The sequence below is a fragment of the Rhinopithecus roxellana genome, chromosome 2 (genome assembly GCF_007565055.1).
Source record: "Rhinopithecus roxellana isolate Shanxi Qingling chromosome 2, ASM756505v1, whole genome shotgun sequence".
In the NCBI taxonomy this organism is placed as follows: domain Eukaryota; kingdom Metazoa; phylum Chordata; class Mammalia; order Primates; family Cercopithecidae; genus Rhinopithecus; species Rhinopithecus roxellana.
The window spans coordinates 37,584,893-37,602,612 of NC_044550.1; the positions used below are offsets into that span (position 1 = coordinate 37,584,893).

The 17,720-nt window shown below is 40.0% G+C and overlaps 1 protein-coding gene across 5 annotated transcripts in view; it reads right to left on the reverse strand.

Moving 5' to 3' along the window:
* USO1 (USO1 vesicle transport factor) overlaps positions 1-17,720 on the reverse strand; it is a 91,773-nt gene that overhangs the window by 63,317 nt on the left and 10,736 nt on the right. For all 5 annotated transcript variants that reach the window (XM_010377117.2, XM_010377115.2, XM_010377116.2 and 2 more), the window contains exons 2-3: positions 3,888-3,974; positions 3,744-3,808 (exon numbers count right to left, since the gene is read on the reverse strand). In XM_010377117.2, coding sequence (XP_010375419.2) covers positions 3,744-3,808; positions 3,888-3,974 — 152 coding nt within the window. The remainder of the gene's footprint in view (positions 1-3,743; positions 3,809-3,887; positions 3,975-17,720) is intronic.

The window sequence follows — 17,720 nt, forward strand, 5'->3', positions numbered from 1 at the left end:
CCACATTCCCTGGCTCATGGCTCCTTCTCTCCATTTTCAAAGCCACGAAGAGCAGGTTGAGTCCTTTTTTTCTGTCACAGGACTCTGACCTCCTCTTCTGCATTCCTGTTCTACTTCTTTTTTGTTTTGAGACAGAGTCTTGCTCTGTTGCCCAGGCTGGAGTGCAGTGGCGCCATCTTGCCTCACTGCAAGCTCTGCCTCCTGGATTCTTGCCATTCTCCTGCCTCAGCCTCCCGAGTAACTGGGACTACAGGTGCCTGCCACCATGCCTGGCTGATTTTTTGTATTTTTAGTAGAGATGGGGTTTCACCGTGTTAGCCAGGATGGTCTCGATCTCCTGACCTCATGATTCACCTGCCTTGGCCTCCCAAAGTGCTGGGATTACAGGTGTTAGCCACCACGCCCGGCCTTTTCCTGTTCTGCTTCTAAGGTCCCTGTGATAACATTGGGTCCACCAGGGTAATCCAGAATAATTCTCTCATCTCAAAGTCCTTAACTTAATCATATCTGCAAAGTCTCTCTCACTATCTAAGATAAAATTCACAGGTTTTGTTGATTAGGATGTAGGTATCTTTGGGAGACCACAATTCTGTCTACCACAGTTACCTACTATGATGTTAATAACACAGAGAGACCTGATGCATCCAATTCACTTATTCAAATACACTAGACTTACTGGCTTTGAAAAGGTAGTCAATTTGAGTTACACTGTCTGGGGAGAAGAAAAAAGGTCCTAACTGGTATGGAAAAGCAGCTGGGCATAACTGAAATATAACTGAAAATGAATCTATGAGGTTAGACAGGCAGTACACAGATCTTTTAAAAGCATTTATATTTTGCTTTGTTTGAGAAACATGAACTTTACATTTCACTGAACTGGTGAAATGCATTAAATGGGAGAAAGACTGAAGATGTGCATTTCAGAAGGATAATTCTTGCAATATATAGACTGAATGGAAATACAAAGAGATTGGAGAAAAATAATACTTTGGAGATGATGATTGTTTTCAACTATTGTCCAAAACTTTTCGATTCAGCTCCTTTCAAAAAAGTGAAGCCTAATTCTCCTCTCCTTAAGTATAGACTGTACTTATTAACCTGCTTCTAACAACTAGAATACGATGGGATTGCCAGTACATGACTTTGGAGATTGAGTTATAAAAGGCATTGTGGCTTTCTATTTGTTATCTCTCTAGGATAGTTTGCTCTGGGAGAGCAGCTGAGATACCAAACAGCCCCACTAAGAGAGAAACATGGTGAGGAACTGAGGCCTCTTGTCAACAGTAATGTGAGTAAGCCATCTTGGAATCAGATCCTCCAGCCCCAGTCAAGCCTTCAGATGACTGCAGACCTAGCTGATGGCTTCATGGCAACCTCATGAGAGACCCTCAGCCCACTTAGCTAAGTTGCTCCTCAATTCCTGATCCACAGAAACTGTGAGATGATAAATATTTTATTTTGAACCACTAAGTTTCAAAGTAATTTGCTACACAGTCAGATAACCAACACAGAGGTTATGGAAATTATTTAAGTGATTGACATTGAGCCAGAACTAAGGCCAAAAAAGGAAATGGAAAGAAAATAATGGACTCTAGCTGTTTTTTGGCCTGTGTAGGCATGATGAGTTCAGGAGAGGAATGAGTTCCCTAAGAATCCTCCAGTTTCTCACTTGAATGGAAAGATGCTCATGACTGAGATGAACTTAGGGTAAAAGCAGTTGAAGGGGGCATGGAAAGCCTAGAAGGAGGACCAGAGAAAAATTAACTTTGAATATTTTGAATTTGAAAGGCTTATGAAAGATTTCGGTAGGGTAGAAATGTATGATGTGCAGCTAAAGCTTATAAGACACATTCAACTGTAGCTAAGATCTGGAAGCTATCTATGCACAGTTAATGAAAACCAAAGATGGAGATAAAATCTCTTAAAAAGAAATTGACGGCCAGGTGTGGTGGCTCACACCTGTAATCCCCAGCACTTTTGGAGGCTCAGGTGGGCGGATAACCCGAGGTCGGGAGTTCGAGACCAGCCTGATCAACATCGAGAAATCCCATCTCTACTAAAAATACAAAATTAGGCAGGCATGGTGGTGCATGCCTGTAATACTAGCTACTCAGGAGGCTGAGGCAGCAGAATCGCTCGAACCCGGGAGGCAGAGGCTGCAGTGAGCCTAGATTGCACTATTGTACTCTAGCCTGGGCAACGAAAATGAAACTGTCTCAAAAAAAAAAAAAAGAAAAAAATTGAAAGAGCTAAAAATAGGCTAAATGATGCTTCTTTTTCTTTTTTTTTTTTTTTTGAGATGGAGTTTTGCTCTCGTTGCCCAGGCTGGAGTGCAATGGCGTGATCTTGGCTCACTGCAACCTCTGCCTCCCAAGTTCAGGCGATTCTCCTGCCTCAGCCTCTCTAGTAGCTGGGATTACAGGCATGTGCCACCATAACCGGCTATATTTTGTACTTTTAGTAGAGACGGGGTTTCTCCATGTTGGTCAGGCTGGTCTTGAACTCCCGACCTCAGATGATCCACCCACCTCAGCCTCCCAAAGTGCTGGGATTACAGGCATGAACCATCGTGCCCGGCCGCTTCTTTTTCTTTAAATTTATATTTATTTTTTCAAGACAAGGTCTCACTCTGCTGCCCAGGTTGGAGTACAGTGGTATGATCATGGCTCACTGCAGCCTTGACTTCCTAGGCTCAAGTGATCCTCCCACCTCAGCCTCCCGAGAAGCTGGGACCACAGGTATGTGACACCACACCCAGCTAATTTTTATTTTATTTTATTATTTATCTTTTTTGTTTTTGTGAGACAGAGTCTCGCTCTGTTGCCCAGATTAAAGTGCAGTTGCTCGATCTTGGTTAACTGTAGTCTCCATCTCCTGGGTTCAAGTGATTTCTCCTGCCTCAGACTCCTGAGTAGCTGGGATTACAGGCACACACCAGCAGGCCTGGCTAATTTTTGTATTTTTAGTAGAGACCAGGTTTCACCATTTGGCCAGACTGGTCTCGAACTCCTGATCTCAAGTAATCCACCTGCCTCGGCTTCCCAAATTGCTGGGATTCCAGGTGTGAGCCACCATTCCTGGCCTAATTTTTATTTTTTATATTGCCCAGACTAGTATCGAACTCCCGGGCTCAAGCAATCCTCCCACCTCAACCTTCCAAGGTGCTGGAATTTCAGGCTTGAGCCACCATACCTGGCAATCTTTCTCTTAAGACAGGCTCATATTTAACATTTAACTCTTATTACTGCAGTTTATTTCTCTTAAAAAGCAAGTCTGAATACCAAAATATGTATATTATATGTAAATGAATATCTACTTGCTCAATGTAAATGAATACCACTTGCTCAATTCAAACTCAAAATCTCAAGCCTCTAAATGAAAGAGTTGCTTCATCCCATTTTTATGTCTGTTCTATGCTTAACACAGTGGCTTGTACTCAGTGTCCAATAAATATTTATCAAAATGACAACTGAAGTAAAAACTTCATAGCTTTAGTATGTCAACAACTTTTGGCGCCAGGTGCAGTGGCTCACACCTATAATCACAGTACTTTGGGAGGCCAAGTTGGGCAGATCGCCTAAGCCCAGGAGTTCGAGACAAGCCTGGGCAACATGGCAAACCCCATCTCTACCAAAAAATACCAAAAAAAAAAAAAGCAATCTTTTGGAATAGTGATGCTGACTCTAAAACAAATTAAAAGTTCAAGAAAGATTAGGGAAAAAAATCATTACATAGAGACTTACCGATCTGTTTGTAAAACATGAATAAGATGTTCCATAGCTTGTATACCCACTTCCAAGCGATATTTCTGCACATAAAAATAAAAATGTTACTAAAGTAACTAATATCCAACTTAAGAAACTTAAAACATTTACAAAGTTACAAACCTTAGATAATGATTTGAGAGCACGTACGGCATTTCTTCGATCATCCAATAAAGTAGATGAAGCTACTCTGTCACAAAGCTTTTGAATCTGTCATGAAAAAATAAAATGGCATTAAAATAATTTTAAAAAAACATGAAATTTTTATCCCCTAAATGTATGCCATGTAATTAAAAAAAAAATTCAGCACACGGGATGTAACAGAAATAGTCTTTCAGAAATCTATCCATTTAGTAGTAGTATAACCTCATTACAGAGATCAAATAGTTTTTTTTTGCAGAGACCTAAAAAGTGGGAGGGGCTGAAAGAGAAGTCAAAATAAAGCATATAAATTAAGGAATTAAAAGAAATAATTGGTAAAATCATAGCTTTCTAATCAGGTCCATTATGACTGTTTGAACCACGAGGGGAGCATAATCCAATATGGTTATGATAGAAGATAGACAGTTATTTAAAATTTTTAAAATAGTAATTGTTTACATCATAACTTTTTCCTGACATTTTCATCATATATTTGAAGAAGAAAAGTCAAAACTTTATATCAAAACTTTTATGTTTTAAGTGTGCCTCAAAATGTACAAGGATGAAATGCTTCATTATACAATAATTTATAGAAACCAAAAACTTTTTTTTTTTTTTTTGAGACAAAGTCTCGTTCTTGTCCCCCAGGCTGGAGTGTGACAGGGTGATCTCAACTCACTGCAACCTCCGCCTCTTGGGTTCAAGGGATTCTACTGCCTCGGCCCCCTGAAAAGCTGGGATTACAGGCACCTGCCACCATGCCCGGCTAATTTTAGTATTTTTAGTAGACAGGGTTTCACCATATTGGCCAGGCTGGTCTAGAGCTCCTGACTTCAGGCGATCCACCCGCCTGGGCCCCGCAAAGTGCTGGGATTACAGGCGTGAGCCACTGCGCCCAGCTGAAACCAAAATTTCAACTAAATTTTAAAACAAATCTTGGAACATTATTAAAATAGGAAAAAACAAATAACAACATGCTAATACAATTGTAATACATTCTTTGATGGAACGCCATGTAGGTATTCAAAAGAATTAACTACTGATATGAAAATACCGTGGTACAGTAATGAGAAAAAAAAAAGCAAGTTATAAAACTAAATTTAAATTACAGATTCAGTAAAGCAAAAGTACCAGATTGTGCATATAAAATTACATTTAAAAATAATGTGGAAACCTAAAACTATAAAACTTCTAGAAGAAAGCATATGAGAAAATCCTCGTGACCTTTATTTAGGCAAAGACTTCTAAGATGCCACATTCATAAAAGAAAAATTAGAATGGGCACAGTGGTTCACACCTGTAATCTCAGCACTTTGGGAGGCCAAGGCGGGCGGATCACAAAGTCAAGAGATCGAGGCCATCCTGGCCAACATGGTGAAACCCTGTCTCTACTAAAAATACAAAAATTAGCTGGGTGAGGTAGTGCGTGCCTGTAGTCCCAGCTACTCAGGAAGCTGAGGCAGGAGAATCGCTTGAACCTGGGAGGCGGAGGTTGCAGTGAGCTGAGATCGCATCACTGCACTCCAGCCTGGTGACAGAATGAGACTCTGTCTCAAAAATAAATAAATAAGAAAAATGTAATAAATTAGATTTCATCACTTCTGCTTTTTTTTTTTTTTTTTTGAGATGGGTTCTTGCTCTATCTCCCAGTTTGGAGTACAGTGGTGCAATCACAGCTCACCGTAGCCTCAACCTCCTGTGCTCGAGCAATCCTCCCACCTCAGCTTCTCGAGTAGCTAGGCCCACAGGCACACAACCACAACCACACCTGGCTAATATTGTAATTTTTAGAGACAGCGTCTAACTATGTTGCTCAGTCTTCTCTTGAACTCCTGGTCTCAAGCGATTCTTCCACGTTGGCCTCCCAAAGTGCTGGGATTACAGATGTGAGCCACTGCACCCAGCCCCGCTTCTGCTGTTCAAAAGACAGTATGAAGAGACTGAAAAGGTAAACCACAGACTGGGTGAAAATATTTGGAAAACATCTGATAAAGAACATAGTTTAGGCCAGGCATGGTGGCCTGTAATCCTAGCACTTTGGGAGGCCGAGGTGGGCAGATCATGAGGTCAGGAGATCGAGACCATCCTAGCTAACATGGTGAAACCCCGTCTCTATTAAAAATACAAAAAAAATTATCTGGGCATGGTGGCAGGTGCCTGTAGTCCCAGCTACTCGAGAGGCTGAGGCAGGAGAAAGGGGTGAACCCGGGAGGCGGAGCTTGCAGTGAGCCGAGATCACGCCACTGCACTCCAGCCTGGGCGACAGTGCAAGACTCTGTCTCAAAAAAAAAAAAAAAAAAAAATGAACATAGTTTAAAAAACACTTGGGTCCTTTCTAGTTCAGCCAATTCGTATTTTAACTTTTCTTTTTTTTTCAAGACTATCATAAAACAACAAGTATTTTAACTTATTGAAGAACGTACTTTAGGCCAGGAGTATGAGACCAGTCTGGGCAACATAGTGAGACCATGTCTCTACAAAAAATGAAATTAGCTGGGTATGATGGTGTGAGCCTGCAGTCCTAGCTACTCAGCAGGCTAAGGCAGGTGGATCACTTGAACTCAGAAGTTAGAGTGAGCTATGATCACGCTAATGCACTCCAGCCTGAGCAACAGTGAGACCTTGTTTCTCCATTAAAAAAAAAAAAAAGGAAAGTATAAGTTTATTACATTCTTTAAAGATTCTGTATATTAAGATTTTGGCAATGCAAATGTTTGCACCCTACATATCTGAATTAATGGTGTTCAAATACATATAGCATTTCCCAAAATATGTTTTGCAGATTTCTAGTGTCCCAGAAGATATTAATAGATTCCCTACGATCACAGAACAAGTGGGAAACACAAGGTTATACGAAATTAACTCGGTTTGTGCACTGCAGGATTTCTAAGAGTCTTTACAACTGCTGATTTGCATTTCTTCATACAGCAGATATAGCAGGATAACCAAGCCTAGCTTTACATTCTTTATTCATTCTAACTGTTCACATTTAAAAATCATTCCTGGAAATAATATAATTTTCTCTTTCTTAAATAACTGGTTGATACTTTTCTTACTATATATATACACACACACATATATACACACACACATATACACATATAGACACACACACATACACATATATATATATATTTTTAACCACTTAGAAAAACTACTTAGTTATCTCTTAAAAACTTGAATCTCATTACTCTCAGCTCAAAGAATTTCTTGGGTCAAAACAGTTTTCCAAAGCAAGAATGCAATTGCCTTTACTTAGGTCTTATACATCTTTTGCTCGTTTTTTTAAGGTAGCTTATAGTTGATACTATGAATGGGAATTTTTTTTTTCCAGGCATTTTCTGCTTCTTCTCAGTCTTAAACCTCAAGTACTGGTTCTAGATCTGGGATTCTTATCTACCTTGAGGTTCTTAGTCCTAGTACCATGCAGGGCTGGAATCTAGCCTCAATCTTACCTTTGGTTAGTGTATAGAGGTACTTGTCTCAAAATATAAATTTCCATGTCTGGATGCTCTTCAATCATTACTTGCTAAATGCAGAAATATAAAAGCTGTTCGATACTGGTAGAGAAACTTAGCTTTAGAAATACTGGAAGATGGCTGGGTGCAGTGGCTCACACCTGTAATCCCAGCACTTTGAGAGGCTGAGAGGGGTGGATTGCCTGAGCTCAGGAATTCAAGACCAGCCTAGGCAATGTGGCAAAACCCCCTGTCTACTAAAACTACAAAAAACTAGCCAGGCATGGTGGTGCACGCCTGTAGTCTCAGCTATTCAGGAGGCTGAGGCACAAGAATTGCTTGAGCCTAGGAGGTGGAGGTTGCAGTGAGCCAAAATAGCACCACTGTACTCCAGCCTGTAAAAAAAAAAAAAAAAAAAAAAAAAAAGAAATACTGGAGGGTGGCTGGGCATAGTGGCTCATGCCTGTAATCCCAGCACTTTGGGAAGCTGAGGTGTGAAGACTGCTTGAGGCCAGGAGTTCAAGACCAGCCAGATCACACAGTGAGATCCCCATCTCTACCAAATAAATAATTATCTGGGCATGGTAGTGTGTGCGTATAGTCCCAGGTACTTGGGAGACTAAGGTGGGAGGATTGCTTGAGCCCAGGAGTTCAAGGCTGCAATGAGCCTTGCAATGACTGTGCCACTGCACTCCAGCCTGGGTGACAGACAGAGACCCTATCTCAAATAACAATAATAATGACAATCACCTCAAAAAAAAAAAAAAAGAATTAAGGTATAAGTAGTGAATGAAATGATTAGTAGTAGTTCATGAGACAATATGAGAAAGGAGGAGAAAATAATTTTGCAATTGTTTGTACATTTTTAAATGTAGAAATCAGCACTTTTTATTCAGAGTAAGAAAACTGGTCTATTTGAGGGTTTTATTTTTTTTAATCTTTGGAGACACGGTTTTGCTCTGTCGCCCAGGCTGGAGTGCAGTGGTGCGATCTTGGCTCACTGCAACCTCTGCCTCCTGGGTTCAAGTGATTCTCAGCCTCAGCCTCCCAAGCAGCTGGGATTACCGGTGTGTGCCACCACGCTGGGCTCGTTTTGTATTTTTAGTAGAGATAGGGTTTCACCTTGTTGGCCAGGCTGGTCTTGAACTCCTGGTCTCAAGTGATCCACCAACTCTGGCCTCCCAAAGTGCTAGGATTACAGGCGTGAGCCACTGTGCCTGATCTCTATTTGAGTTTTTAAGCTTTATATATTTTATTTTTTAGAGGCAGCATCTCACTCTCTCACCCAGGCTGGAGTACAGTGACATGACTGTGCCTCACTGTAAACTCAAACTCCTGGCTTCAAGCCATCCTCCCACCTCAGCCTCCAGAGTAGCTGGGACTATAGGCACAAGCCACTGTGCCCAGCTAATTTTTTTTTTGTAGAGATAGGAGGTCTCACTATGTTGCCCAGGCTGGTCTTGAACTCCTGGTCTCAAGCCATCCTCCTTACCCAGTCTCCCAAAGTGCTGGGATTACAGGTATGAGACACTGTGGGGCCAGTCACTTTATATATCTATGAATCAAAACGATAATGTTTAATTTATATATATTCAAACACTCATATACATATATAGGTACTATTAAAATACACTAGGAGGCCGGGCGCGGTGGCTCAAGCCTGTAATCCCAGCACTTTGGGAGGCCGAGACGGGCGGATCACGAGGTCAGGAGATCGAGACCATCCTGGCTAACACGGTGAAACCCCGTCTCTACTAAAAATACAAAAAACTAGCCGGGCGAGGTGGCGGGCGCCTGTAGTCCCAGCTACTCGGGAGGCTGAGGCAGGAGAATGGCGTAAACCCGGGAGGCGGAGCTTGCAGTGAGCTGAGATCGGCCACTGCACTCCAGCCCGGGCGAAAGAGCGAGACTCCGTCTCAAAAAAAAAAAAAAAAAAAAAAAAAAAAAAAAAAAAAAAAAAAAAAAAAATACACTAGGAGAGACCTTCTAAAACATAAAAACTTTGCCTTTTAAAATACTTTTAAATGCCTAGTATCTCTGGCAATGATGACTGATTTAAAATAATGTGAAAAAAAAAAAGAATATCCAAGATTTAAACTGCTAAATAAAAAAAGTTTTCCTAATGAATTTCCTTATCTGCTTCAATGGGCTCTGATTAATAAGCAAATAACTAATTTTTTTGGTAGTTGCAAAATATACCCTAAAAATATTAAAATTAATAACTATTTTAAAGTGTATTGTTTTTACATGTAAAAAATGAAATTCATCATTCTTGAGTTGGGGTAAATATGTATCAAGACTATTTTTGAGAACATAAACATACTTTTTATCTTTTAAATCTGGTGTGGTTTTTAAAAATACATGGATGAATCACTTTTATTCTTAAATAAAATATGTTGAGTTTTAATGTTAAGTAAAGTAAATCTCAATTGGGGATTTTAATGAGAACTTTTCTACTAGTGACTTAAAATAACTAAACCCAAATCAGTCAGCCATATTACAAACCTTTAAAAGTCAAAGGTGAATATAAGAACAACTTATGGCTGGGCATGGCGGCTTACATCTGTAATCCCAACCCTTTGGGATACTGAAGCGGGAGGACTGCTTGAGGCTAGGAACTCAAGCTCAGCCCGGGCAACATAGTGAGATCCCATCTCTACAGAAAATTAAAAAATTAAGTGGGTGTGGTGGTATGTTTGTAGTCCTAGCTACTCCAGAGGCTGAGGCAGGAGGACTGCTTGAACCCAGAAGTTTGAGGCTACAGTGAGCTGTGGTTATGGATGCGTCACTATACTTCAGCCTGGATGACACAGTAAGACCCGTCTTAAAATACAGCAATAATTTTTAAAAGAACAACTTATTTACCTAGCACCATTAGACTGAGCTCTTTCAGATACCTCTGTCAAGCACCAAAATGGTCTTTTCATTTTAGTGATTTCTGATGGTAATCTGAAATTAGTTACATGCTTCTCTGTCTTCATAAAGAAGAATGTAATTATGAGCTTTCTTAGCATATAAACCTAAATCCTCCTCTATATGATATAGAGGATGTCTTAGATATTAAATGAAAGAATGCATATAAAAGGCTTTATATAATACCTGGCACCTATGAATCTTCAATAAATGTTAGCAAATTTTATTATTATCAAGCTTATGATTTCTTTGTATTATTCTTCCTTGTATTACTATTTTATCCTATCAGGCTTTTGGCTATCATTTCCATCACTTATGCCTCTAATGGACCACTCAAATATTGCAGATTTAAATTTGCTACTAAGCAAGGTACTAATTAAGTTCAATAGTAATACATCTATACCCCAAAATTACTCAAGCTTGAAATCAAGATTGAGAACACAGACTATGCAACTTTTACTTTTGCTACCTTGAGGCCTTATTACCTCTCAACAATATTCCAGATGGTTGAAGTTTCTGAAAAAGTGATCTCTCTATAAGAAAGTGGTGTGTTTGCTACTCTTTACAGACAAATGAAGCCAAATGAAAGGAAAACATATTACTTATGTTCCAAACCCTACAAAGACCTAGTCATATTTTAGTCTATACATAAGTCTGTATTTTTCCGTTGATATTTACCAAACAAAAATTCTGTACACAAGTATGCTTAGTTTCTATTAAGAAATTGTAGATCTCAAAACTATTATTCCATTTATTTCCTACTTGAAAAACCAACTCAGTGCAGTATAATTGTGCCACATTGTCCATTCTATCCTTCTACCTTTCAGTTATTACATGTCTCTGTGCTTTAGCTGGGCACATGGCTGTCCACGTACACACTATTTTCAGGCCTTCCTTGCAGCTAGGCATGGACAGAAACTGTAATACATTCTGGCCAATGAGTTGTGAGTATCTTTAAGTTCATATTCCTAAAGGAAGCTATTTGTTCTTCATTCCTCTTTCTCCATCCCCTGGCCTAGAACTTGAAGCTGCTGGCGATTAGGCGCCTTTAACAACTCAAACTACAGCAAGGGGAAGGGGACAGGAAGATGGCAAAATAAGATTAAAAAAATTGTTTTTAAAGAATTTGGTGTAGCCTTAAGTGTATAGTGTTTATAAAGTGTACTTTATATAATGTCCTTGGTCTTCACATTCATTCACCACTCACTTGACATCCAGAGCAACTTCCAGTCCTGCAAGCTCTATTCATGATTAAGTGACCTATATAGGCATACTATTTACTATCTTTTATGCCACATTTTTACTGTACCTTTTCTATGTTTAGAGGCATACATATACAAATATTTACTATTACATTATAAATGCTTACAGTATTCATTACAGTAACGTGCTGTACAGGTTTATGGCCCAGAAGCAATAGGCTACACCATACAGCTTAGATGAGTAGTAGGCTATAATATCCAGGTTTGCTTTAAGTACACTCTAGGACATTTGCACAACAAAACTGCCTAATGATGCATTTCTCAGAATTTAGCCCCAACACTGAACTACCAAGAACTATCACAGTTACAGATTTTTTTAAACAAACTCATTTGTGTAAATATATATATTGGTAAATAAAAAAGAGAACACTCTGGAAGGATGTACACCAAACAGATTACTTCGAGTGATGTGAAGTAAGATTGTGAAGGAAGAAAGAGGCAATTTTAGACTATACACTGATTTGGATTATTTACAACAAGCATATTTCCCTATTGCTTCAATAAAGAGAAAAAGATAAATTTCCATAATAGATCTTGCTTTTATTACCTACTCTAAAATACCACCTGATTGACTTACTATTCGTCTGCTTTAAAATACAACTGTTTGTTGCTATTTGCAGTAGCTATGTTTTATAAAGTTACCATGAACACTGAACTAGTGAATACTAAACCACTGCTCCTAGGCCACATGCAGTAGCTCACATCTGTAATCTCAGAGTTTTGGGAGGCCGAAGAGGAGGATTGCTTGAGGCCAGGAATTTGTGATCAGCCTGGGCAACACAGCTAGATCCTGTCTTTATAAGAAATTTAAAAATTAATTAGGCATGGTGGCGAGTACCTGTAGTCCTAGCTACTCAGGAGGCTGACGCAGGAGGATCGCTTGAGCCCAGCAGTTTGAGACTGCAGTAAGCCATAGATAGTCGTGCCACTGAACTCCAGACTGGGAAACAGAGACCCTGTCTCTAAAAACAAAATCCATTGCTCCTGGAGAAAATACAGGGTTAGTTTGCTGCAAGGCTCTGATCACATTTTCATCAAGTGATCAATATAAAACCTTTTATGTGTATTTCTGCTTAAAGACACCTTTTAAAAAATTTTTTTAGAGATGAGGTGTCACTATGTTGCCCAGGCTGATCTTGAGCTAGTGAGCTCAAGTGGTTCTCCTGCCTCAGTCTCCCAAAGTGCTAGGATTACAGGTGTGAGCTACTGCATGTGGCCAAAGACATCTTATTTAATACACATCCTTGACCATTAATATTGATTTCATGGCCAACAGCACTATAACTCAGGCCTCAGTGATGCCTACCTAATATACATATCATCTCTGTAAGAAACATCACAGCCTTCTTGTGCTGAGGAACACTAGACAACACAACACAGGGTCTATTTTTAATAGGGAAATCCCAAACAAAACAAATCAAAGATGAGGCTGGGCATGGTGGCTCACACCTGTAATCCCAGCACTTTGGGAAGCTGACGTGGGTGGATCACTTGAGGTCAGGAGTTTGAGACCAGCCTGGCCAACATGGTGAAATTCCCTTTCTACTAAAAATACAAAAATTAGCCAAGTGTGATGGAGCACGACTGTAAATCCAGCTACTCAGGAGGCTGAGGCAGAAGAATCACTCAAACTCGGGAGGCAGAGGAAGAGGTTGCAGTGAGCTGAGATCACTCCACTGCACTCCACCCTGGGTGACAGGGTCAGACTCTGTCTCAAAAAAAAAAAAAGAAAAAATACAAAAATGCAAAAAGCGTAACACTAAACAGACCATGAAAGGACACATTTACAGTATGAGAACTGAAACAAGAAGGCAAAGCATCACCTTCTTTGACTTCAGTTGAAGATGTTTATGTTGGGAGAATCGAATTTTTCACTGCTCTGTACCATCTACAAATAACCATAAAGTGCTCCAAGTACTGATTTGTGCGATACAAATTATTTTAGTGAGTAGGTGAATTTGCAAATAAGAAACTGACAAATAATGAGGATGGACTGTCCCTTAAATATAATCTTTTCAAGTAAAATTCATTATCTGCAAAATGTAAAGATAAAGTAAAATAAATCTAAGGTTACTTAAAGCTCAAAATTTACAACACTTTAAAAAAACTTGGCCGGGCGCAGTGGCTCACGCCTGTAATCTCAGCACTTTGGGAGGTCGAGGCAGGCGGATTACGAGGTCAGGAGTTCAAGACCAGCCTGGCGAACCTGGTGAAACCCTGTCTCTACTAAAGATACAAAAAATTAGCTGGGCATGGTGGTGGGCACCTGTAATCCCAGCTACTTGGGAGGCTGAGGCAGGAGAATCACTTGAACCTGGAACGTGGAGGTTGCTGTGAGCCCAGTTTGCGCCACTGCACGCTAGCCTGGGCAATAGGGCGAGACTTCAAAAAACAAAACAAAAAACAAAACAAAAACAAAAACAAAAACAAAACAACACTTGGCCAGTCAGGTCCGACAGAACTTAAAGGATTAAAAAAAAAAAAAATTGGCCTGGCACAGCAGCTCTCACCTATAATCCCAACACTTTGGGGAGCTAAGTCAGCAAGACTGCTTGAGCCCAGGAGTTCAAGAACAGCCTGGGCAACATGGCGAGACCTCTATCTCCATAAAAATGTTGAAAAAATCAGCCAAGCATTGTGTTGTACGCCGGTGGTCACAACTACTCAGGAGGCTGACATGGGAGGATCACTTAAAGCCAGGAGGTTGAGGCCACTGTAACCCATGTTTACGCCACTGCACTCCAACCTGCAAGACAGACTGAGACCCTGTCTCAAAACAAACAAACAAAAAAACTTAATTTTCTTTTTTTTTCTTTTTTGAGATGAAGTCTCACTCTGTCGTCCAGGCTGGAGTGCAGTGGAGCCATCTTGGCTCACTGCAACTTCCACCTCCTAGGTTCCAGGAATCCTCCTGCCTCAGCCTCCCAAGTAGCTGGGCTTACATGCAGGTGCCACCACGCCCAGCTAATTTTTATATTATTAGTAGAGACAGGGTTTTACCATGTTGGCCAGACTGGTCTTGTACTCCTGACCTCGGGTGATCCGCTGGCCTTGGCCTCCCAAAGTGCTGGGATTACAGGCATGACTTACTGTGCCCGGCCCCCAACTTAATTTTATAGAATTAAAAAAAATAATAGTGCATTAGCCGGGCACAATAACTCATGCCTGTAATCCCAGCACTCTGGGAGGCCGAGGCAGGCAGATCATGAGGTCAGGAGTTTGAGACCAGCTTTGCCAACATGGTGAAACTCTGTCTCCACTAAAAATACAAAAATAAAAAATTAACTGGGTGTGGTGGCACATGCTCGCGATCCCAGCTACTCAGGAGGCTGAGGCAGGAGAATCGCTTGAACCTGGGAGGCAGAGGTTGCAGTGAGCCGAGATCATGCCACTGCACTCCAGCCTCGGCGATAGAGCAACATTCCGACTTAAAATAACAATAATAATAATAGTGTATTATATTTACTATATTATTTGAAAAATCTATTTGATTCATACAGCATTTAAAACAAATTTTAAGCCAGCATTTAAAAATTCAGATTTCTATGTTTTCTTTACTGTTCTTTTTTTAGAGTCAAGATCTTCTTGCTCTGCTGTACAGGCTGGAGTGCAGTGGCACTATTCATAGCTCACTGCATCCTTGAACTCCTGGGCTCAAGCAATTTTCCCACCTCAGCCTAACAAGTAGCTGGGACTACACTCATGCAACACAGAGCTCGGCTTCAAATTTGCATCTTTTCTTGAAAAACATCAGCCTGACAGCTAATGGTGGTAGCCAACACTCTTATTTTGTACAATTGAAGAAGCCATCAATTTTAAGACCCCCCCCCGCATCTTTTTAATGAATCACGAAGAAAAAAGAAATACCCCCGATTATAATTACAAGATGTATCCTGATTTCAAAGAGGTTTAAATGCTAATGTGCACCTCAAAGTTGGTAAAATGTGGTATCTATGCCAATTACTATGTGCTAACTCTGTCCTAATTTTTTATTACATTTTGAAATTCATTTAATCTTCACAAAAAAATAAGACAGGCACTATTACTATTTATATTTTAGAGATGAGGAAACAGAGGCACAGTGATTAAGTACCTTGTCCACATTTATAAAGTTAGTAGTGGGATAGCATTCAGCCAAGTAGGCTGAGTGCTTTCCCACTACATTAAATTGGTTTTCTGGGCCACCATTTCATGAGGCAGCAACTGGCTGGATTTGAGCACTAGCCACATCCTCACATCAGGATATGCAGGCTCGAGTATCATCCCAAACCTCTGCCTTCTCTATGACCTGACCACATTCAAGCTCCCCAATTGGACTCCCCAATTTGTGACCCTTGTGTTAAACAACAGAATACTATATATTAACAAAAAAAGCGGAAAAAGAAACATATTTGAGTACAATTTAGCCCACTGTTTTCTTTAGAAGGACCAGAAAGGAATGATAGTAGAAAAAAGAGACAGAAGTTTGACTAATTTATATTATGCTAACTAGGTATTAGGTGCTCTGAGAAACATAATAATGATTAAGACATGGATTCTATTATCAAGAAGCTTTTACAGTCTATTAGAAGAGACTGTAGTGTAATTAACAAAAGTAACTGAAAATCTGGTATTTTAAAGTACCTCTGTATGCTTTAACATGGAAAGATCTCCAAACACATCAATGAAAAAGGTAAGCTGGCCAGGCGCGGTGGCCCACGCCTGTAGTCCCAGCACTTTGGTAGGCCGAGGTGGGTGGATCACATGAGGTCAGGAGTTCGAGACCAGCCGGGCCAACATGGTGAAAGCCCATCTCTACTAAAAATGCAAGAATTAGTTGGGCCTGTAATCCCAGCTACTTGGGAGGCCAAGGCAGAGAACTGCTTGAACCAGGAGATGGAGGTTGCAGTGAGCTGGAATCGCACCAGCCTGGCAACAGAGTGAGATTTCGTCTCAAAAAAAAAACAAAAAGGTAAGCTGTAGAACACAATAAAGAGTATACCATTTATGTAAAAAATAATAAATATGCTAATACAAATATATAATTCTATATTACACAGAGGCATGATTACGTATAAAGGTCTGGAAGGATTTATGCCAAACTAGTATCTCTGGAAAGAGAACTGAAATTGGAGACAGGAGTAAAGAGAACTTAAACTTTACTCATTTTGTCTGCCATTTTGTAAAATCAAAAAATGATAACTGCTACATAATGTTCACAATTTCACTTACCAAGCGAAACATGAAAAGGACAAATAATCTATTTAACAACTGGTAAATTGGGCATAATCAGAATTACAGTCAATTAAAAAAAACATTTTCTGCTAGCCATTAGGGCTATTTATTTACATTCACTGCTACACAAAAACGACCAAAAGAGACACAATGGAAACAGGAGTGACTAGGAAAGAAAAAATTGAGATGAGGAATGTGAAAATGAAAAACTACTGGCTGGGTACAAGGGCTCATGGCTGCAATCCCAGCACTTTGAGAGGATCACTTGAGTCCAGGAATTCAAGACCAGCCTGGGCAACATAGCAAGATCCTGTCTCTACAAGAAAATTAAAAATCAGCCAAGCGTGGTGTCTTGTACCTGTAGTCCCAGCTACTTAGGAGGCTGAGGTGGGAAGGTTGCTTGAGTATAGGAGGTTGAGGCTGAAGTGAGCCGTGATCACACCACTGCACTCCAGCCTGTTCAACAGAGTGAGACCCTGTTTCCAAAAAAAAGAAAAACTATCAAAAGATTAAAAAGAAGACAGCACAGAAATAGGATGGTGAAAGTACACTTAAAATATAAAGGAGGAAGTCCTAGTCAGAGCAATCAGGCAAGAGAAAGAAATAAAAGGCATCCGAATAGGAAAAAACGACAAATTATCTCTTTGCTAATAATACGATTCTAAACCTAGAAAACCCAACAGATTCCACTAAAAGGCACCTAGAGCTGATAAACGACTTCAGTAATGTTTCAGGATACAAAATCAATGTACAAAAATCAGTAGCATTTCTATACATCAATAACGTTTAAGCTGAGAGCCAAATCAAGAATGCAATCCCATTTACCCTAGACAGACACACAGACACACACACCAAAACCTTGGAATACCTCTAACCAAGGAGGTCTCTACAAAGAGAACTATAAAACATTGCTGAAAGAAGTAATAGGTGATAACAAACCACTGGAAAAACATCGCATGCTCATGGAT